The 26,994-nt window shown below is 49.4% G+C and overlaps 1 protein-coding gene across 8 annotated transcripts in view; it reads right to left on the minus strand.

Moving 5' to 3' along the window:
* Nucleotides 1-431: 431 nt before the first annotated feature.
* The window catches only part of TULP4 (TUB like protein 4), a 224,290-nt gene continuing 197,727 nt past the window's right edge, over nucleotides 432-26,994 (minus strand). For all 8 annotated transcript variants that reach the window (XM_027082407.1, XM_027082412.1, XM_027082358.1 and 5 more), the window contains 8 exons: nucleotides 25,985-26,209; nucleotides 24,622-24,856; nucleotides 17,366-17,510; nucleotides 14,605-14,749; nucleotides 12,449-12,542; nucleotides 9,298-9,441; nucleotides 4,354-6,863; nucleotides 432-2,680 (listed from right to left, as the gene is read on the minus strand). In XM_027082407.1, coding sequence (XP_026938208.1) covers nucleotides 2,564-2,680; nucleotides 4,354-6,863; nucleotides 9,298-9,441; nucleotides 12,449-12,542; nucleotides 14,605-14,749; nucleotides 17,366-17,510; nucleotides 24,622-24,856; nucleotides 25,985-26,209 — 3,615 coding nt within the window. In that variant the 3' untranslated portion in view covers nucleotides 432-2,563. The remainder of the gene's footprint in view (nucleotides 2,681-4,353; nucleotides 6,864-9,297; nucleotides 9,442-12,448; nucleotides 12,543-14,604; nucleotides 14,750-17,365; nucleotides 17,511-24,621; nucleotides 24,857-25,984; nucleotides 26,210-26,994) is intronic.

Genomic DNA, 26,994 nt, shown 5'->3' on the forward strand with positions numbered 1-26,994 from the left:
AGGTCCTTTGGGGAGGGAGCTAAGAATTCAGGAAGTTTAGTTAATTGTTCGTGACACACACTCACTTCCTCTTCACTCATGCATCTGGAGTCTTCATTCCAAGGATTTCCCTCTGTATTTTGCTCTTATTAGGAAAAGTTCTAAAATGTGGTCTTTACATCTCAAAAACCAGTCAGAACTTGAAGAACTGAAACTTACTACTATAATTCCTTTCTTGTGCTACTCTCATTCTCTTAAGTCTCATTTCATTTCACCTTTTATTTTCATTAAAAATAAAGTTTTCAACAGAAGGGGAAATAATATTTTAGGATATGTTATCTCAAAGAAATCTTCTCCTTTTATATAATTGATACCACAAAATGAAAAAAAAAAAAGAATTGCTTTTAAAGGATTAATAGGAATTTTTCCCAATTAGAAAAAGTTACAAACTGTCCAGTAAAAAAAACCTTCTATCACATCCTTTTTATTTCTTGCAGCAAAATATACTGCCACCAATAAGTCATTACATACTATTTTTCTAAATAAATAATAAAGTGGGCATAACTCACCAGAACATAGTAACAAAATAATTCCTACAAACACTATGAAAGCAAGATAAATAATTAACTTTTGGACAATAAAACAGAGGAACTGCATTTAAATTATTTAGAAATAGGCTATAACCATTATTGCACAGCTGATAATAAGCATTGAAACATCATGTTAAGCTACAGAAACTCATATAAAAGAATTATATAATTCTGAATACATTGCTAAATTCTTTCTGGAAATATTTACCCACCAAAGAATCTGGTTCAATATTTTAAAATATAAAATGGGAAGCTCTGGTATTAGCTGGGAGATGTCCTTCACCATATTTGAAACCTCACCTGTGTTTCTTCTGGGTCTGAAGAAAATGGTAAGTGATGTCATCTTGCATTGGGCCTGTTTCTTTTCTAATTTTTAAACTAAAATATAAGATTGAAAACAAATTTTTTTTTTTGGGGAAAATAACGTTTCTGCAGTATCTTCCACCTGTTTGTTTTCAAACAAAATCCAAATTTAGGACCCTAAACTGGTACACAGTTCTTGTGTTCCTACCCTAAACAACATCACAGATATCAGTAACTGAAAACTATGAACTGGGTCTTGTTATCAGGGCTGAGTATTGCCCTCCGTGGAGGGGGAGGTGGGAAAAGAGAACCTCTGGATTTTTTTTGTTGTTGTTGAAATTAACAAAGAATAGTCAACCAACTACAGTAAGTACTGTAACTTTAACCACATTCTCCCAGTGGTTTATCTCCTCAGTAAACAGTCTGTAAGTTAATAAACAACTTTTTTTTTTTTTCTAGAAAAGCTTGTGGGGCTCTTGTCAAAAGAGTTGATTATAACTCTTATCTTTTCATACCCTGGCAAATGCCTAACATTTCTTTTGCTACATTTCTAATCTGTTGGAAAACATCTCTAACCAACTGAATTTTAATACAGCCCCAAAGAGGAAAGGAGTGCTTTCAAATCAGTGTTGTCAGCATTTTTAGAAAGAGCAAGTATAGAACAGTGTTACCTAATGGGGAAGACACCGCCTCTGGCACAGTTCCCAGGTCCAACAATGAGAGGGGAGAGGGAGTGAAGCCCACTTCTCAGCAGCAGGTCTCTTAAGGAGCCACCACCGCAGCCCAGAAAATCGCTGCCCCACACCACACTACTCGGGGATCTTTCTCCCGAAGGCAATCAGACTGAATGATCGCTGAACCAACGGAATTCTGACGTAGTAGGAAACTAGTGGAGGTTTCAGTGTAAACCTCCTCTGAAGAGGAGCGTGGCCCTTGTACTGCTTCAGGTCACACGACGTGAGCCACCTGCGTGAACACCTGCAGGAGATCCTTCCTCGCCCGTCATCCTTTCCCCTACGAGCTCATGAGCAAATCGTATTTATACCTGGTAATAGCACCCCCGTAAAACGCCTACTTTTATTAGTCAAACACAGTGCATTTGCCAAAATACCCCTCATTAATCAAGTCACCTCTGGGGGAATAACATAATATGCGTGAATTAAACGTTGTCCCCCCCACAAGAGAACCTGTACCTTCAGGATTTTTTGGTTGTGTTTTTCTTAACAAGTTTTTTATATTTACACTAGTAGTGATGTTGGAGGAATAATAAAAGCTAGATGTTGTGGAGAATGAAAACAATGCACACTCCTCGTCTAGAAGAACAGCAGGTGAGAAGGCAGTCTAACCTTCCCTCTGAAGGGCCCTTTGTCCCGTCGCCGACATAAGCAAACCCAGTAGGACATTCCCACAGCGACCATGCCTCCTAAACACCACCAGATAGGTGCCTCGCACCCTTTGCTTGCAAACACCGCTCTCCTGTATTTTACTTTTGTTTAAAAAAATAAGAGAAGAAAAAAAAAATAAAGGATAATAAAAACCCAAACAAACAACAACGAAAGGTCAGTGCCCTCCCCTGGGCCTGACAGACGTTTCCAGTTTTGCCCTTGTCTTCTGGTCCCCCGGGCACCAGGCCGTGCAGGCTCCTCCAGCGTCTGCGATCAGACCGCTTTCTCCTCCCCACACCAGTCTCTTCATTTGAGGCGCTGGGTCACGTTGGCCAGGGCAACTGCAAAGGCCTGCACAGCGGAGAAGGGGTACTGGAAGTCCAGGATGTACGCATTGCCGTCAATCCTTCCAAACTGCATCACCTGGGGTGAGGGTGGGGCAGGGAAGCAAAGACGTTAAAGGAAAACCTCCTTGCGGCTCCTGATAGAAGCAGACAGCGCGGCCTGTGAGATATTTCTGCCAACAAAAGCGACTCTGAAAAGCTTCTCAATCTAACTATGAGTTTGTCGGAAATAAACAGATGGAAGAACACGTTAAATCGTGCAGTGGGGAGGCCACAAGCAAAACTCAGAGCATGGAAAGCTCCGCGGGTCAAAGGAAGTGGTTTCTCCACCAAGGAAACAGAAGGAGAAAGAAAACGTAGAGAAGAAAATCTACAGGCTAAAGAGGCTTAAGAGAACCACCACCTGTGATGTCAGATGTCACGCTGCTCAGAGAGGGACCAAGCAGAGCACACGTGGTCCCCCTTGCACTCCACCTCCTGCACCTGCTTTCCTGTCACCCCAGTGCTTACTGTGACCACACTGTATCATGTTATTATATGATGTTACACATATTTGTTTATGGTCTTTCTTCCATTTTTGTAAACTCCAGGAGGACAGAGATCTCCCTCTGTTTTCCTCAGTGCTCTAAATTTCAGCACTCAGAACTGGGGTTCCCAAACTCTCTGTAAAGGGCTGATGATAAAACATTTTAGACTTTGTAGGTCATATGGACTTTGCCACAGCTACTGAACCTCTGCTGCAGGGCAAAAGCAGCGCAGACAGTACTGAAATAATGGGCGAGGCTGTGTTCCAGTAAAACTTTATATAACGAGGCTGCAGGCTGGATGGGCCTGTAGGCCATAATTTCCCAACTCCTGGCCAAGAGGATTGCCAGGCATATAGCAAGTGCTCAATAATCATTTCTTGAGTGAATTAATGACGATGAGATTTAAATATGAGCGGTGAAGGGAATTTCCGGGATGGTGGAGAAGGGCAGTCCCAGAACGACAGCTATGCAGTGGGACCACAGCAACAATTCCAGGTTGGCGCAGGAAGAACTGACAAACTATGCAAAGTGCTCAAGTGCACCAAGAAGAGATGTATGTTCTGCCAGAGAACTGGGGAAGGACTTAACAACAGAAACACAGAAAGACAAGCAAATGAAAACTGGGTAATTATTACGTCTTGAGTAAAAAGTCTACACGATAAAAAAGGAACTGTAATTAAACCCTAATACACGGCTCAGAAATAAACCATATTCAGTGGCACAACGAGGGGACCAATGACTACTGATTTACCTGCGAAAAGGGGGAAGGGAAAGTTCACCTGTTGGGGGGCGTTGGGGTGAAGAAAATGAACCCTTATGGTGCTCAGGAAGAAGTCAGTACATGACGCCCCAAACTAAAAAATCAAGAGATAGAAGTAGGAATGTGTTCTTCGCAAGTACGGTGGCAAACACCAGAAGCAGCACACAGACTTAGTTGTTAGAGCTGGCCTCTGCAGAGCAGCTGCCTGCTATTTTCCTCATGGGTCTCACAGAACCATCTGACTTCAAAAAATCAGGACATGCATTACTTTGGGGAGAAATAAAGAAGAGATAGCAATAGGCACACTGAAAATTACAAGCCCGACCGGCCCCAGCTAAGAGTCATCAGCCGTTTCCCACATTTCCCATCTGGCCTTCATAAAAATGCTCCCGAAGGCCAAAGTCCAGAGACCTGTCGGGACCAGACAGTGGCACTCGGGCCACACCCCAGCACATGGCTTCTTACCTGCCGCCCCTCCAGCTCGATCTGGAAGTTCTTTGCCGACTCCTGGGTCACCCGCCCCCCGAAGTCCAGCTGGTACACCTGGGTGGCCTCGTTCCAGAGAGGCTGCTTGTTGGCCATGACGTACACGAAGCCTTGGCTGCCCAGCCGCCCGTCCTCTTTCTCGCTGGCTTTCCTGCACTTGAACTCCTCCAGCTCACTGGCCGCCCTCAGGCTCCTCTTGCTCTTCCAGCCCTTCTTGCTGCCCTGGCTCTGGTTCATCAGCTCGTCCCCGCTGATGAACAGCTCCGGCTCGCTCTCCGAACTGTCCTGGAACTCATTTGTCTTATTCAACTTCTTCGACTTCAGCTGGTCTTTCTGACTCTTCACTTTCTTCTTCTCTCTCCCCAGGCGGGGGCTGGAGATCAGGGAATTAAAATCACTCAAAGTCCGAGCCTCCTTCTTCACTTTGCCTTCAGTGATGGCCTGAACATTTCCCTCCTCGGCCCGGCTGTCCAGCCGCTTCCGGTTCTTCTTTCCGAATTTCTCTGTCCGCTGGGGCACTGGGCTCTCCGTCAGGGAGAGGACTTCCTGGAAGTTGTCTGCTGTCTCTACCATCACCTCTGTACCCAGGTGGGTTTGGAGGTCCGTGGGCGGCGGGGACACGAGGGGCTTCTCCACCACCAAGTGCGCCTTGGGAGGAAGAGCGCCCTGGGGGTTCTGCACGGGCGGGCACGCGCTGTAGGAATTCCAAGGGTGCAAGGCGATGGGTGGCAGTTGTAAACTCGAGCAGGCGCTGCTTCCCGGATACATGGGGGGCAGGGGGCAGTAGGAGAGGCTGGGCGGGTAGGCCGTTTGAAGAACCACCGCGGACTCCTGTTGTGCAAACTGTGCTGGGGCCAGAGCGTCTTTCGGGGAGCAGGGAGCCTGCACCCCCGTCAAAGCGGAGGTGTTATAGCCTCCCGGATAGGGCACTCCCATGTCATAGCCTGTCTGGAAAGTGGCAATAGGGCTGGCGGGAGGCTTGGGGGAGACGAAGGACACTCGGGACACATCCAGGTGCTGGCTCTGACCTACCATCAGAGGGGACAGCTTCAGGGGGTTGGGCACCGCGGTCTGTGCTGTCCTTTCCTGAGGAACCCAAACATCCTCCCCCAGCACGGGGTCCCACTGGTAGGGGGGCGGCCGCTTCACGGCCACAGCGGCTTCGCTCAGCTGGGGGTGCCTCAGCGGCTTCTCGGCCTGACAGTGCTGGGCCAGCGCCTCGTCCTCTGTGAAGGCCGAGTTGACGTAGTCGGCGCGCTCGCGGGCGCCGTCGCCCGCGCTCAGGAGGCTGTAGGACGACTGGGAAGTCAGCGGGGAGGTGCCGGCCGCGTGCACCAGGCCGACGCCCGGCTGCGACCCCGCGCCCGGCTCCGGCCTCCCCGCCGCGCCCGCGCCGCTGCACTGGCTGCAGGTGTACAGGGCGGGCGGGGGCCGCGCCGGGAACTGCGCCGCGCCCTTGGGCCTGGGCGGGTGCGGCGGCGGCCGCGGGGGCTCGGCCAGCGGCGCCGCCTTCAGCGCCGCCTCGCGGTTGTTCCTGCGCAGTGTGGCGTGGATGAGGCCGCCGTCGGGTCTCTGCCCCGCGCCGCGGCCGGGGGCGCCCAGCGGGCCGGCGAGGTCCGGGTAGGGGGGCGGGTCCCCCGGGGGGATGGAGTAGCGCGGGACCGTCAGGCGGTTCAGGGTGGCGCTGGTGCAGGGCTGCGGGACCTTCTTCTCGGTGGCGGTGAGCCTCAGCGTGGCCGAGCTGCCTGGGCCCGGGAGCGCGTAGGTGTTCTGGGAGCAGAGCATGCGTGTCCGGGGCCGGCACACCTCCTCCACGTTGCCGCTGCTATCGAAGGTGGTGATCCTCTCGTAGCCCAGGGGCGGCTGGTAGTGCGCCGCCGTAGGGTAGGGCGAGAAGTCGCCCTTCTTCAAGCACGTGTCCAGCGGGGGCGGCGGGGGCGGTGGCGGCGGCGGTGGCGCCGCGGTGGTGGGGGCCGCGGGGATGGTTCCCGGGTAGGGGGGTGGGGGGTTCATCTTGGCCACCTGGACCTCCTGGGGGGCGCTGAACACCACCGCGTCCCCCTCGGTAGCCAACTGTGGCACCGGCCGCAGGGCCTTGGCTGGCTTCTGCAGGTGCTCGTGGTCTCGGTCCCCGTGGTCCAGCACGGACAGCTGGATGGCCCCCTGTGCTGGCGGCGGCAGGGACAGCTGAGGGGGGTTGGGGATGACGCGGCTCATCTCCACGCCCCCGAAGATCACCTGGCCAGGGCTGGAGTAGCGGCTGGCCACTGGGTACTGGGCGGCGCTGTCGCTTGCGTGCTCGGCAGCGCCCACGGCTGTGGTCTGATTGGTCAGGACATCCAGCTGCACATTCTGGTTGGCCAGCAGGGACTGCACCAGCCCGATGCTCTGCGTGGGGGACATCGCTTGAGCTGAGCTGTGGATGGGGGCGATGGGGATGTTAACGGTGCAAGGTGGGTTGTTCTCGGGCACACCAGATGCTCCTGTCACTGAAAGGAAATTAGAAAGATGAACTGCTTACAAACAAAACACTGCCATGAAACTGGGTCAGAATAAGCAACACACCTCTACTCATCCAGTCCTTCTGCATACAGAATGCAGTCGCTACAGAGGAAGGTGTGTTTGCTTAGGGAAAGCTGGACAGTTCACACAAGTTACACAACACTTCCCTAAATGTTTCTAGAAGGACACACAGGCAATCCCAGGGGGTTCTTCAGGGCAGCCTGCAGTCGTCCGTAAGCTAAGGGCACTGCCAGAGCTTTTCAATAAATACCTCTGAACCTTCTGAATTTGGTACCATGCACCTGAATGGCACCATGGCAAATGATTAAGTGTTTAAAAGATGCTTTTAACTTGTGATATTCATAAAACGGCTCCCTCTTTTGTGCAAGAAGAGGGCCCTGGTACAGTATGAAACTCCACTGAGGACTCAGTGCCTAGGCTTCTTTAGAGTGGATTCATCCAGGGTCACGGACTGGTTAGTGTGGGAAGTGTCATGCAGCAGGTGTGTGTCTGAGATCTGTACAGCAATTAAGTTTCTGTAAATAGAACCATGTGAAATGCAGTAGAGAAACCAATGAAAAGACTCCTCTAGCAAATCTGCATATGAGGGGAAGGGTCATTTCCTAATTTAGCTGCTTTTTAGCATTTCAAATGGTATATAAGGTGAGCCCCATTGAATACACCCTGTAAATATATCCTATTTGTTCACAGTGGGGATTTAATAAAGTGTATATTTGAGCGTTGATCTGCAGACCACGTGCATGTGCTCAGAGCCACTGTCTGAACTGCCCTGTCTGAAGTGCTCACCGAGCACGGCAAGCTGAGTGCTGTGTGGCAACCAGTATCCGAGCAGGAAATAGAATTTAACAGGCTAATTGCAGAGGCCGGCTGACCGTTCACCAGAACTTCAGAACGAAACCAGCTGGTTCATGAAAAGCTAAGCCCACCCTCAGCGCCTGTAACAGACTCTCCCCTTCCGGGGGGTCCTCTTGTGAGAGGTAACTGTCTCCTGGCTGCACGAATCTGGGCCCTGTCCCAAGTTTTCTACTATTCCTGTTCAGCTTCCTCTTCCAGCCGTTCTCTCCTTGGTATAGAATACTGACGACAGGTGTCTTCCCCACTGAACGAGACGAGAGTCTCTGTCGCGTCACGAAGCACTGAGTTTAAACTCTGAGACCAAACGTTCCCTCCTCCACAGGGAACCACAGACGATTACAACAACAGCTGAGCGTTAGAGAGAGCTCTATCAGTCACGTTCTGGGAGAATGGAAGGCGATAAGGAGAAAGTGTAAAAGATACTCCCAGATCCAAGGCTGTGAGCTAGCAGGGCACAGGCTACACGCTCAAGGTGTGCAGCCTCACCAAACCACAGGCTAACACGGTTGCAAGACCTTGCCCATCAGGGCCGCGTGAGTCCAGAACATCTGCCCCACCCATGAGGAGAGGTAAACTGTCAGAGGACCAAAGGCGGCTACTGTCAGAAAGCACTGGGCTGAGAGAAGGCAGACAACTCCCTCACGTTCAGAGCCTGAGCTGGGATCAGTGTCTAGCCCATCCCATGGCGAGACTAGAGCCCTTCTGTCTGAGAATGACCAGGTACAGGAAAAGTCAGTGGCCCATGCAGGGTTCCTCTGGCTCAGAAACCAGAGACTTTCAGAACCTTGCTTGGTTGTAAGTAGAGGAATCTCTGTGTTTATAAAACTGTTGCAGGTGGACTTCTTTTGAGAATAGTCACAGACAATAATTGGGAGACTAATTAGAATTCATTCTAGTCTGTTAATCAAAATAGGACCCCCTGACTAGAAAGCACTTAAATGAACCTAAGATGCTATAGATATTTCAAAATCTGTAAACTGGGATTTTAAAACCTTGTACCAGATTTTACTTTTAACTCACAGCAGGCTTCTGTTCTATGCATGGAGACCTGCACTGCACTTAAGAGAGAGACGTTGAAATGCACAGGTTTTCTGCCCGGGAGACGGGGCAGGTTTGAGAAACTGGGCTTCGTGGGCATAGGGTCATCTGCGTGACGTCATTCTCTAAGCAGGGACAGAGAGGACGAGGGCTGGCCTAGGGTCCGTGAGACAGGGTTTCGTTTCTGATGTCTTATTGGTCCCGTTAACTTCTCTTTATGCAGGCACGTGACTAGGAGGATCACCCTGAGGGTGCGACGAGGTGGCAGCAGCGCTCAAAGCCACCTCCACCTCCATCGTCCTTACTCTGGCAACTCCCCTCCTCCCCAAACTAGTGACAGTATGTGACCTTTCTGCCGTGACACCTCACATGCCTTCCAACCTCACTGAGGCAGCAGGCACAGGCTGACGTGCTGTAATCCTCAACTACTACCACTCTGTCCCCCAACACGACCCACTAAGAGAGGGTGTGGGCTCGTGACAAACCAGCTGACATGCGTGAACACACCTGGTAAATCATCTTCATCTTCACTGAACACATTTGGGTTGAAGACAGGTAAATTAACAAAGTCCATGGAAATCTTCCGAACCTCCGGGAGATAGATGGTCATCTGCCGCGGCTGGAGATGCAGGAGGCTGGTTTTATAGATTACTGGTGGGGAGGAGGAGGAAAGCACGGTCAACAGAGACAAGCAGAGGGCAGCCAGGGTGCCAGCAGAGTCCCTCACGGGGAGAGAAATGGGGCTGCGGTGTCCCTGCCCTCCGAAGACAGAACTGTGCAGGCGGGCTGAGAGCCTGAGGGCAGCTGCGCATCTGCCCCTGGCACTCGACCCGCCACCCTGGACACAGTGCAGATTCAGTGACAGCAAATTCTCGGTCTAGCCCGGCCACTCTGCCAGTGGTTTGTCTACAGAACCACACATTTTAAATGTTAAAAACGTACACTCTTTTTTGGAATGAGCTGGAAATGGTATATTTTTTTAAACCTCATTTGCAATCAGAAGGATAATTTAGTGAAAACAGTTGTGATAACCAGAGCGCCGAGCTCAGGGGAATCTCAGCCAATCAAGGAGCTGTTTGAAGGCGACTATGACAGAAGGGGTGACGTGACTCAGGTAGGGATAAAATGCCGCTTTTCTTCAGGACTGAATTCTTATCTTACTGACTTGCTATTTCAATTTCATGATCAGGATAGACACTTACGGGGAACTGCCACATGCTTCTTCAAATACTAAGGTTTACTTTGATTAATGGGGACATTTAAGAGAAGGCCTAGATTGCAACTAAAATATTTAGAGACAAAATAAGCTGAAAAAAATAATGAATCTGAATTTAAGTTTCACGGTAGATTAGAATCAGGATGAAACTGCCCCGTCAACTTTCCCTTTACACTCTTTCCTGTGACACATGTAGAGTTGCTTTAATTATTACTATTTTAAGTTTTCTGTTAAGATAAGCCAAACCCTATCTCCACAGCTCTCACCTCCAACAGCCTTGTGGCTGGCTGGCCAGCAGCCCCAGGGCGCAGTAGACTTCCTTTTTTGAAGCACCTCTGTAAGGTGCGTGCTTGGACTGGCGTGGGCTAAGATGATTTTTCCAACCCAGCAGTCCTTACAGGTCTTTTTCATCTCCCTTGCCCACAGAAGAGAATATGCATTTCGGCCTAAAAACTCTGGATGGCCATATAGCTTAAGAATTAATGCATGCATTAAAGTGCTACTCTTTGTCATTCAGATTGACACAGAGAAATAAAATTAAAAATCTCAGGAGGGATTAAGACATAACATCAGTTGCCTCCAGTGGGGGGAAGAAAACCTAGGTGCTGGGGGTGAGGACGAGACAGCTTAACTATGCTCCTTTAAACCTTCTGAATTTATTCCATATTTTTAAAATTAAGAAATGTAAAAAATTAAAAATAGAAAATTTCACAGGCCAGATCATTCTAATAGAAAGAAACAAATTATTATCCAATTATCCAATATAAAGTAACCAACAGCACTCACTTTTTTTTCTTTTAACAACCACAGGCCAGGCCATACAGACTTCTAGCTTTCCATCCACACTGGTGAGCTTACCACAGTATTTAACAGGGTGCCCATATGTAATATACCTTCTAAAATCCAAGAGTTAATTTCTTCTCTCTAGTAGAATCAAATGCAAAATTCTCTTCGCTTGACATATGGTACTAGCTAAAACCCTCTTTTTAAAAAGGTCAATGACCAGGACAGTGACTTCACCACAGTCACACAGCAGGCTTTGGTCCCGGGCACTCCGATTCCTCGCACTGCAGCAGCACGGGCCTCAGAGGCACCTACGGGCCCTCCCATCTGAAGGTCTCGCTGACCCACTCGCGGATCTACTCAGCGTCCAAGCAATAAGGGCAGACAGAATGAAAAGATCCAGGAAGTAAGTTCCTTCATTCCTTTTTTCAACGTTTATAGTCAGCAGATGGCTAAGTTCTCAGCTTACTGACATGGGGATGGTCACAACCCTCACACAGTGGTATAAGAACCCCGTGTACACCAGCAGCGCACTGCTGAATTACTGAAGAACAGGCTTTTGTGGTCTTCAGAGGGTGTCCAGGTTGTGGAAAATACCCTAAGAGATTTCTTTGCATTATGTACAGGGATAGTCTACTCTTATTTCCTAAGTCAGTTTTATAGTTTACCTTTATTCCTCCTCTTCTCTAAGCGGAATAACTTCAAAATGAAAAATCCACCTGCAGCACTGCTTAATAAGCCTCTGAAGATACAGACACAGCAACGTATCTTTTAACGTCTGCTTTGCAAGAGTTATTTATTTTAAAGGATCTGTGTTTGAGACAGCTCTAATAGGCAGATTCAGAATTAAAAACAAAAAACAAAAAACATTTTTAGTAGGTCACACAGAGCACATTGAAGATGGGGCCCCCAGCCACAGGCTGGCCACGGCGGCCTTCTGGAGAGGTGTGTGCACGTCAAATGATCAGGCCACCCCACAAGGTGGGGGACACGCCTGTCCCCACACGGCCCATACAGGGCCGTGCCAGCGGGAGGAAGCCACTTGGAAAAGGACCTCTGTCATTTCCCTCCCTCACTGTCCCGGAGTAAAAGTGACACGTTAGTGCTACTCACTCAAGTCGGGTACCGAGGAGGACGCACACTCTGGGTTCTCGCCCAGCTCTGTCCTCCGTTGGTTCCATTTTCCCCGATGTCTCAAGCTTCCAACAGACAGGATATTTATCTGGTACTTAGAAATGAAATCTACAAAGATTTACCACTAAGAACTGTCCTAACAGTCAGCCCACGTGTTCTAATAGCCTCCAATGCTCTCTTCTCGACTTTCTTGAGAAGTTTCTTTTGCCTCAAGAACCTAAAGACACTGGTACCAAAATCTGCCCACGGTCAGAAATCAAAATAACCAGAAACCTATCAGAGCTTTTGGTTATTTCTGTCATTTTTATCAGTCAGGGCTTATAGAAAAAAATCAAAGCACCACTGGCAAAAAAACCCCCGATTCGAGCAATAATTCTAATTTTTACAACATCACGGTGGCTAACCTGGAGGTAAAGCACATGCTAACCTTTTGGTGTCGTAAGCGTTCGTGTTTTACTTTAGGCCACTGGAGGTCGAAACTGATTTCTCAGCCTGAGTTCCGACTGGGATGCATGCAGTGCTTACCTGCACCGAGGTTGGTTGGCAGGAAAGCAGCCAAGCCCACGATCTTAAATTTGGTTCCCCAGATATTAGACGTGACCTGAGCAAGATAGTTGTGCTGTGGGGGGGAAGAAAAGAAGAAAAACCACAATCTCTTTCCATATTTTCTATCAATCACTTAAGAAGTAAGAATGCCAACACTTTTTGCTTAAAAAGTCGCTGGTGGGCACTGACAGAAATATTCATTCTCTGTATCATTCTACCGTTTTCAATACCAGACGCCGACTACAGCATGCCAGGCCCTATTTTTACGTGGTGGCTCACGGGCTGTGATTCTCAGGTCTGGGAGTGAGGGGCGGATGGTGTCCCAGTGTGCCCGTGTGTGGGTAGCTTAGAAAGGTCACAGAAGTGACGTGGGCACATTTTTCTTCACCTCTCCTTTTGCCCCAGTCACTGATCTATTACACAAGGTACCAAGCTCTGACTCCATTCTTAGCCTTGATATTTCTCCCAGAAATATCAGTTGCATTGATACCACTATGTCCTGAGACCACCCAATTATGTTTTTTCATTCAATTAAATTTCAAAAAACTTAAAAAGTTATCACTGTGCTCAAACCACACATATGTGTAGGGTGTGTGTGTACGCATGTGCAAGGGCAATAATAAAGACGAATAAAATCTAGCTCCTCAGGAAAAGGGAACCCTCCAACACTGTTGGTAGAAATGCAAACGGGTGCAGCCACTGTGGGAAACAGTATGAAGGTTGCTCAAAAAACTAAAAATAGAACTACCATATGATTCAGCAATTCTATTTCTGGGTATTGTTCTGAAAGTGAAACTCCCAAGACACTAATTTGAAAAGATATGTGCACACCAAAGTTCATAGCAGTATTATTTAAAATAATTAAACATGGAAGCAACCTAATTACCCATCAATAGATGAATGGATACAGAAGCTGTGGTACACACACACACACACACACACACACACACACACACACACACACACACACACACACACACACACACGAATACGGCTCAGCCATACACAGAATGAAATCTTGCCATTTACTAACAACATGGATAGACCCAGAGGGTATGTGCTAAGTGAAGTAAGAGAGACAAAGGCAGATACTGTATGATTTCACTTATATGTGGACTGTAAAAAACAAACCAAATGAACAAATACAACAAAACAGAAACAGACTCGTGGAGAACAAACAGGTGGTTGCCAGAGGGGAGGGTGGGGGGATGAGTGAAACAGGTGAGGGAGATTAAGAGCTACAATTCCAGTTACAAAATAAATAAATCACAGGGATGAAATGTACAGCATGGAGACTACAGTCAATAATATTATAATAACTTTGTATGGTGACAGACAGTAACTAGATTTATCACAGTGACCATTTTGAAATGTATAAAAGTATCAAATCACTACATTGTACACCTGGAACTAACATAGTGTTGTAGGTCAATTACACTTAAACCTCCGCCCCCCGCCCACACACATACACACAGGCACTGAGAGCTCATAAGCTGATGGAGGAGATCAGGCTTGTAATTATTTGCAGACAGAGAGTCACGGAGCAATGTTATAAGGGAGCTATAAACAACATGCTTTGGGGTTACTCTGGCTGAGTCAGGGAAGGAAGGCTTCGTCATGGAGGAGAACCTATATCTGGAAGCGTGAAGGCAGAAACAAGGGGGAGGAGACGAGAGGATGGGCCCGATGACCCGGAGATGGAGACGCAGGCAGGACAAAGGCACAAAGGTGGGAAGAGGCCAGTCAACAGCGAGGCTGCAGACCCGGGGGTGAGGGGGACCAGGAGGGAGACAGGCAGGCCAGACTGCGGGGCCGCAGCTGGGGCTGGGCTCCCGCAGACACTGGGAGTCACTGGGGGGTCAGGAGCAGTTTGAGGGAGCAGAGGTGGACATGAGGATATGTCTCAAGCAGAGCTGCCTGGGAGAAGGTTCTCGTGGCAGCAGCAGGGATGCCCGAGGTGGGAGGGAGGCCCAGCGGGATGAAGAGGTGGCAGGGGTACCGAGGGGGGCAACCAGGGCTCTTCTCCAGGGCGCCCGGGTCGGGCACTGCCGTCCCAGGCACGGAGACGGTCCCGAGGGCTCAGCCGCTGTCATGCACGCACGAGGAGGGGTGCGTGGCGGGGCTCAAGACACTACCTGAGTGATGTCTTCAAAGGGAAACTCCCTCCGCGTCAGGCTGGGCGAGCCGATGGACGGCTTGCGCATGGGCAGGCGAGGAGACCGGGATATCTCCTGAGCCGCACGCGACAGCTTGGGGGACTTCCGAGCCTCAATGTTAATCCTGCAGAGACGAGGCCACGGGTCAGGCACCCACCGGCGCTCCCGGACCCTCCTCACTTTCCAGCAGCCCCCCATGGTGTCACTCTCTCAGAGGCTGGGCCCTTAATTTAATCAAGTCCCTCCCACCTGCTTTTGCCTTACGAACATGAGGAAAGAAGGACAGAATCGTATATCAAATAGCATATATTTAAAGTATACTGCGGTTAGATGAAGCGATTCATTTGTAAGGAACCCCTGAGAATTAACTTTTACTTCCTATTGACGAAGAGTATGTTTAGAAATGCCTTCTGCCGGGGATTTACAAAATTAGTCCTGGGGAAAATGGTGAGTGGGAAGAGTTATTTCTCACCTTAAGACCACAATGATTTCACAATTCCTAATACATAATGTTTGGAATTCAACAGACTTATCTAGCATTTCACCACCTGCAATATTTAAATTAGATCTAAAGTTTGTCTTCAGTTCCTATGCTTATGACATGGGGAACATACGTGTTTAATGCCAATCTACCCCGTAGAGAGTATTATAAAAATGAACATGGTAAGGTTGATGGCGTTCTATGAAGGAAAACCATGAAGCCTCACATATACTGCTTGAGAGCTTGATAAGATATCTAGGGCTGAGGGGGACACAGCTGGTTAAATCTCCGTGCGAGGACAACCAGCCTGGCTGCTGTGTGCAGGGGACTCAACGCTGGGAAAGACGGAAGGAAGGAGGACCAGCTCTGGAGACTGCCGCACCCAGGAACTTCAAATGGACATTTACACGTGAAGGATTTGACTACTTATGTGTTAAATGGCCTCTCTGCTTAAGTAACGGGAAAAGCGGAAACACTGCAGAAGTGTAGGAAAGTTCATAATCTAATTTGCAAATTAACAAGCTTAGAATAAAGATGAAAAAAGAAATCAATCAGGTTGCTAGAGCAAATGGATATCTACGAGGGAAAAAACGCAAACATTTACCCCTAACTCATATTTACACAAAAATCAATCTGCGGTATAAAATTCATCTGAGAGCGAAATGTGAAAGCTAAAACTTTACAGAGCATCCAAAAGAGAACAGAAGAATGTCTTCATGACCTTAGGGTAGACACAGATTTCCTCAACAGGACGAAAAAAAGAAGAAATGCACATATTAGATTGTATGACAATCCATGTATCTGCCGAAGGACTCCCAGTTAGAAAACACAAGACACCCGAATGGCCAACAAACGTATGAAAACTTGCTCAGCATCATTAATCACTGGAGATAACTAGGATTAAACTATTGGGTTGGCCAAAAAGTTTGTTCGGGTTTCCCATAAGATCATATGGAAAAACCCAAACGAATTTTTTGGCCAACCCAATACAACCAAATACCGCTTCCCACCCACCGGAATGCATACAATTTTTTAAGTGACCTTCAACTGCAGGTAAGAATGGGAGCAGTGAGAGCTCTCATACACTGCTGGTGGGAATGTGAAATGGTACAGGCACCTAGGGATACTGTTTGGTAGCTTCCCATAAAGTTCAACACATGTCTACCCCATGGCCCTGCAACTCCCCTCCTAAACAAGTGCATATGTCCCCAGAAGGTCTTGTATAAGAACATCTACAGTTGGTCTTGATTCATAATAGCTCCAAACTGGAAACTACCAAATATCCATCAATTGGTAAATGGAATACATTATAGTATATTCGTAACAAGGGAATTTCATAGAGCAAAAAAAGAGAAACTGCTGATATACGCAACGACGTGCATGAATCAAAATCATTATGTTGAGCAAAAAAGCCTAAAAAAAAAAAAAAGAGCACGTATTTGTTTGACGCCATCTATATGAAGTTCAAGAACAAGCAAAACCAACCTACGGCAATAGAAGTCAGAATGGTGCAGGTATCGAACAGGAAGGGCCCAGGGAACCCTCCAGGGTGACGGAAATCTCATCTTCAGCTGGGTGGTGAATACACTGGTTTATCAACTACACCGTGCTTATGTGTTTAAGATCGGGCGGGACTCTATCTGTATGTGAATTATACCTTGGTTTTGCACAGCATCACAGAGGGATCTTAGTGAAGATCTGGTCCACCCTTTAACTTCCATAGATAAGGAAAGTGGTGTCCAGGTCAGGGAGCCAGGATGGGGCATGTGGGGTTTCTTATCTACAACACCATAGCCCCTTCCACCTCCTCTCAGCTTTCTGCCACTGCTTAGGACAAACTTTAGGATCTAATTTTTTTTAGTTCACTATTTTTTCCCTATTACAGAATTATAGGCATGTAATTCTGCACTTTCTTTAACACATTACATACACCGTAAAAACATTTTTCTTACTTTTCTCAAACTGGAAGGTAAAACAAGCTCCCTGGCTATGGCCACCCCATGCCACCCATCGTCAGTGCTAACCACCCCTGGAATTTCTGCGGGTTTAGCAGACTTGCTACTGGATGTCTTTTTCTATCCCAAAGGCAAGGATGAAGGAAGCTGTGATTACTGCGGGCAGATCTTCCAGATGAAAGGCGACGACGCCCTCTGGCTGTGCTCTTCAGCTGCTGGTTTCAGTGGGATTCTGCTGCAGACACAACAGACACACCTTCGGAGACACAAAAAAAGGGAGCGCACCCCTAAAGACCGAAATTACCTTGGGAGTTTGGGTGATTTGCTAGCTCGGGAGATTTTGGGAGACTTCTTGGCAGCCCAGTCATCACTCAGTTCAATGTCACTGGAGTCTGAGCAGTTGCAGCTGTCAATCATCGTGGAAATCAGGCTGTTTCCATAGATTTCATCTGGTAAGACACCAACCAGCAAAATTTAGGGGAGTAATGTCAATTAGACCCTAACAATGGTCATTACTAGAAACCAGAGGACAGACTGACTCTGACAGGCCATCAGTTTAAGTCTAGAGGTTGAAACAGAAAGGAGCAGGACATTGTTTTCCATCTACCTTTTTATGCTCTTACATTTCCTAAGCAAAAGTAGGCACTTCTACTGCTATCAAAATGGGCATGAATTTTAACGCCTCTGGAATGTACAAAACAGTCTGGCCCTGTTTACTGTGTGGAAGGCTGGAGCCCAAACGGCTGTGCTGTTGCGCCTCATGACACACCAGGCAGCCACCTGGAGCCACACAGGCTTGCGGCGGCCCCGGAACCCACGCCAAGCTGACTTGCTGACTTGCTGACTTGCTGACTCAGTGACTCCCCTGAGGGCCTGCTGCTGGCCTGGGACCTAGGAAGACCCCAGTTGGTTCCAGGCCTGCTCTGGACTAAGACCCATGTCAGGTCTGTTCCAGGGACTCCCAGAAGTTTACGTCTGGATGCCAGGTGGTCTTGGAAGTGCCACAAGGTTGCCGGTGGGCCTTGGCTTTTCCACCTGCAGGAGCTGCTGGCTTGCTTCGAGCAATGGCTGGAATGAGACCCATGCAGTAGAACATTCGGCGGTAGCTGTGGGCTCCGCTGAGGTGCCTGTATGGGGGCCAGCTGGCCATCAGGCAGAAGATGATGTGCACAGAGCAGGCTGTCACCAAACCGCAGAGTAGATGAAGTTCACATTAAACATCCTCCCCAAATCCCCTCTCCTTTGCTGCCTTCCTCACCCCCTCACCCCCCAAAACCCCCCGAAACCCAGCTCTGCCCTCACTGGAAGTACCCCGTGCTTCAGAATCACTTTGCTGACAAAGCCTCATCCCTCCAGGCTCCGAGAGCCTTGCCAGGTAATAGAAAAAGGCACGTGAACTAACTTATAGAACGTGAGTGATCAGATCGTTCAAAAGGGCTGTTTATACTGGAAAGGATGAGTCTGTTAATCCAAACTCAGCGCCAAGTTTCTGAGCATGTGGAGATGACATCTGTGAACAGGGGCCTCTTGGAGGCCACAGGAGGCAAAGCAGAACAACTCGGCAGGGAGGCTGCTGACGCCCAGCCCGTCACTACCTCACCCCCTTAAGCTGCCGCCTGAATCAGGAGGCACAGCTCCGGCACCCAGCGAGCCAGAGTGCTGTGCATCTGAGTTCCACCACGCCCCGAGCAGTGCTTTCTACTACTTCATTTATAATTCGTCGCAAATTATTCCTGGATCAAAGGAAGTTTGGCCATGATTCAAACAGGCGTGTGACCTCACAGAACACTTTCGCGTGTTCATGAGCACAGAGCCAGTCCACAGACCTGAGGAAGTTCAGTAACACAACTCAACGCTGACCTACACTTGTTAACCACTGCTATATACCATACAGTTTGCTCGTTTCCTTCACTGAAGTCTTAGTCTGTTCGGGCTGCTCTAACAAAATACCACACACTGCGTGCCTTACAAACAACAGAAATTACTGTCTTGCAGTTTTAGAGGCTGGAAGTCCAAGGTCAGGGTACCAACATGGCCGGGTTCTGGTCACGCCCCTTTCGGGACTGTAGATTGCTGACCTCTCACCGTGTCCTCACGTGGCAGAAGGGGCCAGGGATCCTCCTGCAGGCTCTTTTATAAGGCACTAATCTCATGATTATAAAGGCTCTGCCCTCATGACCTAATCACCCCCCCCAAGGCCCCACCTCCTGGGTGTATACCATCTCACTGGGCGTCAGAATTTCAACACCTGAATGCTTTCTTGGATGGGGGCACAAACATTCGTAACTAGTGTATTAGCTGTCTCCCTAGCGTGTAACTTCGCCATAATAATGAAACATGAAAGGGGAACATCAGAAAGGACATAATAAAACATGAGAAGTGAGTAACAAAATTATAAGGACTTTATTGTGAAATACAAAATATGTGAATGCATTTAAGGTGTGTATTGATTCATGGCAACACTGTGCAAATAACTGATTTTGTAGGTTGTACCTAAGCACTTGTCTTCCGGGTCTTTTGTTCATAAGTTTTTTTTTTTTTGCTTGTTTATTTGCCTCCTCATTTGACACTGCACTTTTTTTTTCTTGCCAAATTTCTTCCTTCATTAACAGAGATACGTTGGGACTTCCCTGGCAGTCCAGTGGTTAAGAATCCACCATTCCACTGCAGGGGGCACAGGTTCGATCCTTGGTAGGGGAACTAAGATCCCGCATGCTGCATGGTGCGGCCAAAAAAAAAGAGAGAGACAGCGGTTTCCAAACACTAGGCTGCGTGTTTGTGGCTGAGCTTTGTGTCGCGCTGGGAGTGCCCCTACACTGTTGTTCGTGTTCTTGGCATACGGTCCCACGTCCGCTGATAGATGTTCCGAAGTTCTACGAGAAACATGGGTTCAGCTCTGCACCTTTGAGGCCCTCGGCTTCCTTCTCCTCCAACGTAGTGTGTTTCAAAATAGGAAACCAACTCTCAGGGCAAATCATCGTCATCTGTTAGCCCAATAAAGCCATCAGTAACGTCGCTAACTGGGAGAAATGCTAGTGCATTTCAACCAGCCAAAACCAAACTGTCAAACCAAAGTGTCAATCAGTTATTTTATTTTTCACAGCAAAGGTGTCTACGGCAAGAGGCTTGTGGCAAAAACACCGGACATGGGCTTAAACAACAGAAATTTATTTTCTCAGTTTGGGAGGCTGGAAGTCCAAGATAAAGGTGCCTGCAAGGTCAGGTTCTGGTGAGAGCTCTCTTCCTTTCTTGCCGATGGTCCCCTCTGCACCGTGTCTTCACAAGGACTTTCCTCAGTGCGTGCATGTGTGTGTGTGTGGGAGAGGGAGAGAGGGAGAGAGGGAGAGAGGGAGAGAGGGAGAGAGGGAGAGAGGGAGAGAGGGAGAGAGGGAGGGAGGGGGGGGGGGGGGGAGGGAGAGAGAGAGAGAGAGAGAGAGAGAGAGAGAGAGAGAGAGAGAGAGATCTCTTCTTTCCCTTCGTCTTACAAGGCCACCAGTCTTACTGGATCAGGACCCCAGGCTTACAACAGCCTCGTTCAACCTTAATTACCCCTAAGAGCCCGAACTCCAGAGTCCACAGCATTCCACCCCTGCTGCCCCCGCTCAAATTCATGGCAAGCTCCCATGCAAAATACACTCCTCCCATCCCAACAGTCCCCAAAGTCTTATTACTTCATACCAGCATCAACACTCTCATCTAAAGCCCAAAGTCTCACGTAAATATCATCTAAATCAGATGTGGGTGAAACTCAAGGTACAATTCACACTGAGGCAAAATTCCTTTCCGGATGTGAACCAGTGAAAGCAGACATGTTATGTGCATCCAAAACACAGCTGTGGGACAGGCACAGGGGAGGGATTCCTGCTCCAAAAGGGAGGAGAAAAAGGAAAGAAAGGGCGATGGGTCCTACGCAAGTCCAAAACCTCGTAAGGGGAATTCCATTAGACCTTAAGGCTCAAGAATAATCCCCTTTGGTTCAATACTCTGTGTCGCCTCCGTGGTACTCTGGGCTGGGGTTCAAGGCTCTGGGCTGAGGCCGTCTTGCCTGTTGAAACCGCGGCAGTGGCCCTGCTGACCTCTGAATTGCCGCTGGGGTCATTCTCCCTCTTGAAGAACAGAGTACGTTCCTACAAACAGCTCTCTCATCCCATCCCGGCAAATCCAAGATGTCCAACAGCCTGCCTTCACCTCGTCCTGTGTGGAAAGGCTGAGAATTTTCCAAATCTTCAAGTTCTGGTTCCTTTGTACTTAACAATTCCTTCTTCAATTCGTCCTCCCCTTTCTCGTTTTATTCTAAGCAGTCCCGACGAACCAAGCCACTCCTTCCAAACCACTCAGAAATCTCCTGGGGTAAATGTCCAGTTTCACTGGCTTGCAAGTTTTATCTTCCACAAAACACCAGAACACACTTCAGCCACGTTCCCTGCCGCTTTATAACAAGAGTCACTTTCCTCCAGTTTCCAATAACATGCTCCTCACTCTGCCCGAGACGTCACCAGAGATCGCCCTAACTTCCATATTTCCAAGGTGTCCCTCAGAACTCCTCCAGCCTCTACCCAGGACCCAGCGCCAAAGCTGCTTCCACATCTTCGGGTATCTGTTCCAGCAGCACCCCACTTCTCAGTACTACAGTCTGTATTAGTCAGGGTTCTCCACACACGTACAGGAAAAGGGAGCGAGAGGAGGGGAACTGGCTTGTGTGGTAATGTTGGCTGAGAAGTCCCAAGGTCGGGGGCCAGCACGGCCGTGTCCTTGGCTTGCAGACCCACACCTTCTCACTCTGTGCTCCCGTGGCCTCTCCTTGGTGTGTGCACATGTGGGGGGGGTTAGTGCGCGCGCACACGAGAGAGAGACAGAGAGAGAGAGACAGAGAGAGACAGAGAGAGAGCACATGCGCGAGAGAGCGCATGAGAGAGCGAGAGCGCGAGAAAGAGCAAGAGAGCACGCAAGATAGAGAGCACGTGAGAGAGACAGACAGAGAGAGACGGAGAGAGAGAGAGAGAGGGAGGGGGAGGGGGAGAGGGAGAGGGGGGAGGGGAGAGAGAGGGGGGGAGAGGGGGGAGGGGAGAGAGAGCGCTCTCCCTCCTCATTTTCTTAGAACGCTATCAATCCTATCGGATTAGGAGCCCACCGTTATGACAGCGTTAATTACCTCCTAAAAGCCCTGTCTCCAAAATACAGTAACCCTGGGTTAGGGCTTGAACATGTGAATTTGGGGCACACAATTCAGTCCATCGCAAGCTCTAAGGATTCCTTTTGAGAATCCTTTGACAACTGGTGGATTTCTGCTAAAAAAATTATTGGGATTCATGTTATCTATTATAAAAACATACAGTGGTAATTTTGAGGAACATCTGTTAAGTTGCTTGGAGAACATCTACAACAGTGGATCACAAACTTTAGAACATAACAATCACCTGCACACCCATTAATCTGCAGAGTTCTACGCTTCCCTCCAGACCTGCTGAGTTAACCTAAGGGGCAAAAGCCCAGGAATCTCTATTTAAGTAAGTATTCCAGGTGACTTACAGGGAGGCGGCCCATGGACCACACGTGAGAAACAACGATGTGCAGGTTTGGAAGAGTTAATCCGCTTCTCACGATGAGCAATTCCTGGCTTCTCCTGGTCAGGGAGCTTTTCCTCCTCTGCACCCGTTTACGTTCACCATTCAGCTGGTAATTAGTCATATTCTGCCTGTGATACATCTTCTATTTTTGTCTCAAGGTATTTAAATCTTGACTTTTTAAATGAACTTTTCGAATGTTGTCTTGCCGTCCAAAAGGAATTATAAACTCCTTGAAAGCAGAGACACCCTGGCGTTGCTTCACAGCTGCAGGAGATTCAAGGACCGTGTACAAAGTAGGCACCAAACACACCTTATTGAATCACTTTGCTTTACAACTTTTAACTTCTTTTAACTACAAAAATAAAACATCTCGTCCCCCCACCCCCCGGCTTCTGTCCTGTTCTTCAGCAGGGAATCCATGCACCCGGGGAACAGAGGCAAGCTCTGACTCAAGTTCCCCTCAAGATGTCACCTGAGCATAGGCTCTATGAAGTCACGTGCCCGGGAGGAACCTGGGAGGCAAGAGCGCCCGTGAGAAGCCGGGACGCGTGTGCCACTCAGCCCTTCTTCACACGTCCCCTCGTCGGCCACGCTCATCGTCAACAGCTCTCTTCTTTCCCATCCCCTGAAACGCATTTTCCTTCCAAGTTCACGTCCACTGCTCGCCTGTTCTCCTCACTTTGCCTTCCTGCCTCCACCTGCCTCCTCACCAGCCTCCACTCCTTCTACTTGCTCTCCCTGCTCCTGAAGACAAAACTGACTAAGGTAAGTACAGCTGTACTGCTTTCAATTTTATACAGTAACACTGTAGCAGAATGTTGCCACAGATGCTGAGTGAATAAAGAAAAGCAGACAGAGGTGGATTGACTATATAAAACACTAGAAGGGCAAGGAGGCTGAGAAAGCCCACTGCACTGTGACAGGAGGATGACTCTGGTCGTCCCACGACCTGTGGCTTTGGGGACATAACGAGGGGCAGAGCCCAGCTTAATGGGCAAGAGCATGAATGGGAGACGGGAAGTGGAGAGAATAAAGATGAACTAATGGAAACAAACCCAATTCAGCTCGTGTCGTTTCAAGGTCAGGTGCGTGCCAGGCCCTGGGGGTACCACGATGACTCAGTTCCCTCCCCACAGGTCCCCGGGATTCGGGGGCCAGACGGAGCCCTGGCGTGACAACCACCGCGGGCCCTGAGGGACACGGTGACGGGCAAGACTCCACAGGGAGGCGGCAGCACCTTCGGGCCAGCAGGTCCTGCTGGCGGGGACACGCAGGCCATGCCAGTCACCAGGTGGGGGCCCCGGGCTAGCACACACGGTACCAACAAAAAGATCACGGTTCCTTCCCTCGAGGCTCCCAGAGAGAAGTACGCAGAGAGCACCTGGACACACCACCGAGTCATGAAGACCAGTCTAGGAGGGTTTCTGGAAGGCAGGGGTGGTTCACCATGCCAAAATCTCTATGGGTGAACAAGCAGTTTTCCTTGGAGGTCGGCTACAAAGCAGTTAACGGTGGATTAGAGAGGAGCAGAAGCAAGGTGCTAGCGGGAGGCTGGGGGGCAGGCTGAAGGTCTGACAACTCCAGTTCTATCGTTCCCTCTGGGGGGCGGAGACAGCACCTCACTACTACTTTCCGATGGCCTCCACCAGCACACGAAGGTCCTCAGTGAACACCTGATGAGTAACCGACAGAGGAAGTCGCCATTCCCAGAAGGCCTATGCCAGCTTGCCCCGACTGGAGCCCGCGCTGCCTCTACAGACCCGGCCACACTGAAGCCGTACAAAACGCTGTTAAAAACCCATCAGAAAGTACATTAAGAGAGTCATTAACTTTAACGGGATTTTGGAAACGGAGCAGCTTCAGGGATGCTCCTCGCCAGCCCAGACAGGCTCACGTTTCATCCACAGGCTCCCCCTCCGCACAGTTCGCCAGGAAGGCTATTCCACAACCACACCCGACAGGGCTTCAGTGCCTCCGGGGGAGGGGGCCCCACCTGATCTGCCATCTGTCCGCGGGTCCATGATGACGAACTCGGGCCGCAACTTGCTGATGCGCCTCCCCTTAAGGATGGGCACGAGCCCGCCCAGGTGCTCCAGGTAGAGCGTGTAGCAGGGGCCGCCCACCTCGGGGTCGTCCTCTGTGCGCTTCATGGTGCAGTGCAGACGCTCGCTGCCGGTCGACGGGTAGCTGACGAAGTCTCGCATGTTGCTGGGGTCTGGAATTGGGGGCTGGAGGCAGGACACAGAAGGAAGCAAGTGTGGGCACCACTGATACTCTGCACTGGCTGCAGCTCAGGAAGGGTTAACTATGTGCCGTGAAACAGGGACTCGCAGCGCTGGGTGTGTGTCAGAATGCCAGCGGTTAGGACTCGGCGCTTTCACTGCTGGGGCCCGGGTTCAACCCCTGGTCAGGGAACCGAGATCCCACAAGCCGCACGGTATGACCAAAGAATAAAAAAAGAATCTCCTGGGGGCTTTTAAAAAATACCTAAGCCAGGATCCCACCTCAGACAATGAAACTGGAATCTCCAGGGGATAAGCCTGGGCATGTGCATTTTCTAAAAACTCCCCCAGGTGATTCCAACGTGCAGCCAGGGTGGAGAATCACTATTGCAAAACCAAGATTGTAAACCAACTAGAAAAAAAACATCATAACAGGTTCTAAAACTCTGACGTTTTAGAAAAAAAGTAACCAACAAGCCAATCTGATACTTAGAAGCAAAGATAAAAAACAAAAAAAGAGAATACAGAAAAGAACCTAAGGTGCAGAGGGCCAGAGGCTAAGGAGGAAACCCACCCTTGAACAGCAACTGGCAGCTATGTTCCACACACTCCCACTGAGAACAGACTAGCTGGGTTACAACCCGTATAAAGGACAGCTGACAGTGAGTGCTGGCAGCGGTCAGCTTCCTCAGCACAGTAGTGAGGAAGGCAGGCCCTAGGACTGAACTGGGCTCAACCCCGACCATTTTCGTAACTATCGATGGAGCGAGTTACCTGACTTCTAGGAACACGTTTCCCGCTGTCTCACGTGGGAACAATGGCAGCATCTGCCCGCAAGTCAGGACTGAACGGACGGACTGACTGTCGGGAGGCTACAGCAGTCAGGCTCGGAATACTGCCTTTACCACAAGAAAGCTCACGTCCATCACACAAGGCGAGTCCCCCATGGACACTAACACTAGGGACAGACAGCACACAGGGAGGACCACGGCAGAACTCTGGGGAGCCGCACCACTTCTGTGGTCCTGCTCTGGGCCTCTCGCCCATCTCCCTGACTCCGCCCTCCTCCCGGCGGTCCTTCCGGGGCAGGCAGGCAGCCAGCAGGGTGAAGAAGGAGCAGGGGGAAGGCTTTACCTTGATGGTGGGGATGAAGGCAGTGGAGAGGTAGGAGCAAAGGCGGGGGGGCAGGGTCAGCTTGCTGACGTCCTTGTCCTCTCGCAGGGCGCTGGCAATGGCCTGCTGGCACAGCAGCTGCAGGCTGGACACCCGGTGCTCCACACGCACCACGTACAGGGCCGGTCCTGACGCCATCAGCAGCCGAGAGTCCCGGTGTCCCCAGCAGATGGAGATGATGGGGCGCTGCCGGGAAGGGAAGGGAGACTGTGTGTAAGCTTCTGCTCTTGTGAAAAGCAAAGAAAGATCACGCTCTCTGTGTCGAGCAAAATAAAATGATCTAACAGATTTTTAGAACGTTGGTTTTAAAAAGCACAGTCGAGGATGTTAAATCCTACATTATAAAAAGTCGGCATTTTCAGGCTTTCCCTGGTGGTGCAGTGGTTAAGAATCCACCTGCCAATGCAGGGCACACGGGTTTGAGCCCTGATCCGGGAAGATTCCACATGCCGTGGAGCAACTAAGCCCGTGCGCCACAACTACTGAGCCCGCGCACCCAGAGCCCGTGCTCCGCAACAAGAGAAGCCACCGCAATGAGAAGCCCGCGCACCGCAACAAAGAGCAGCCCCCGCTCGCCGCAACTAGAGAAAGCCCGCGCACAGCAACGAAGATCCAACGCAGCCAAAAATAAAATTAATTAATTAAGGAAAAAAAAAGTCGGTATTTTCATTGAAAAGTAGTTAGATCCCCAGGCCAGAGCACAAAGCACCGGAATGGTGTTACCAAGTTCTTTTACATGTATTATCTCATTTAATTTGGTGACATAAAACCTAACCTAGCTCCATATAATGACATCTCTGCCAGGAGATGCAAACAGCCTGCGGTACACAGTAACCCGTATTCCTTACTGAGGCTCTGGCTACCTGGATCCTCAAGTAACAGGGGTAGTTTCCAAGGCTTGGAGAGGTAGACCAGATGGCCCTTCCCTTTTGTCCCTATAAGGAACATTTCAGAGTCAGATCAACATTGGA

This window comes from Aethalodelphis obliquidens, unplaced genomic scaffold, assembly GCF_003676395.1.
Source record: "Aethalodelphis obliquidens isolate GAN/ISIS:26980383/991018 unplaced genomic scaffold, ASM367639v1 scaffold3, whole genome shotgun sequence".
Taxonomy (NCBI): domain Eukaryota; kingdom Metazoa; phylum Chordata; class Mammalia; order Artiodactyla; family Delphinidae; genus Aethalodelphis; species Aethalodelphis obliquidens.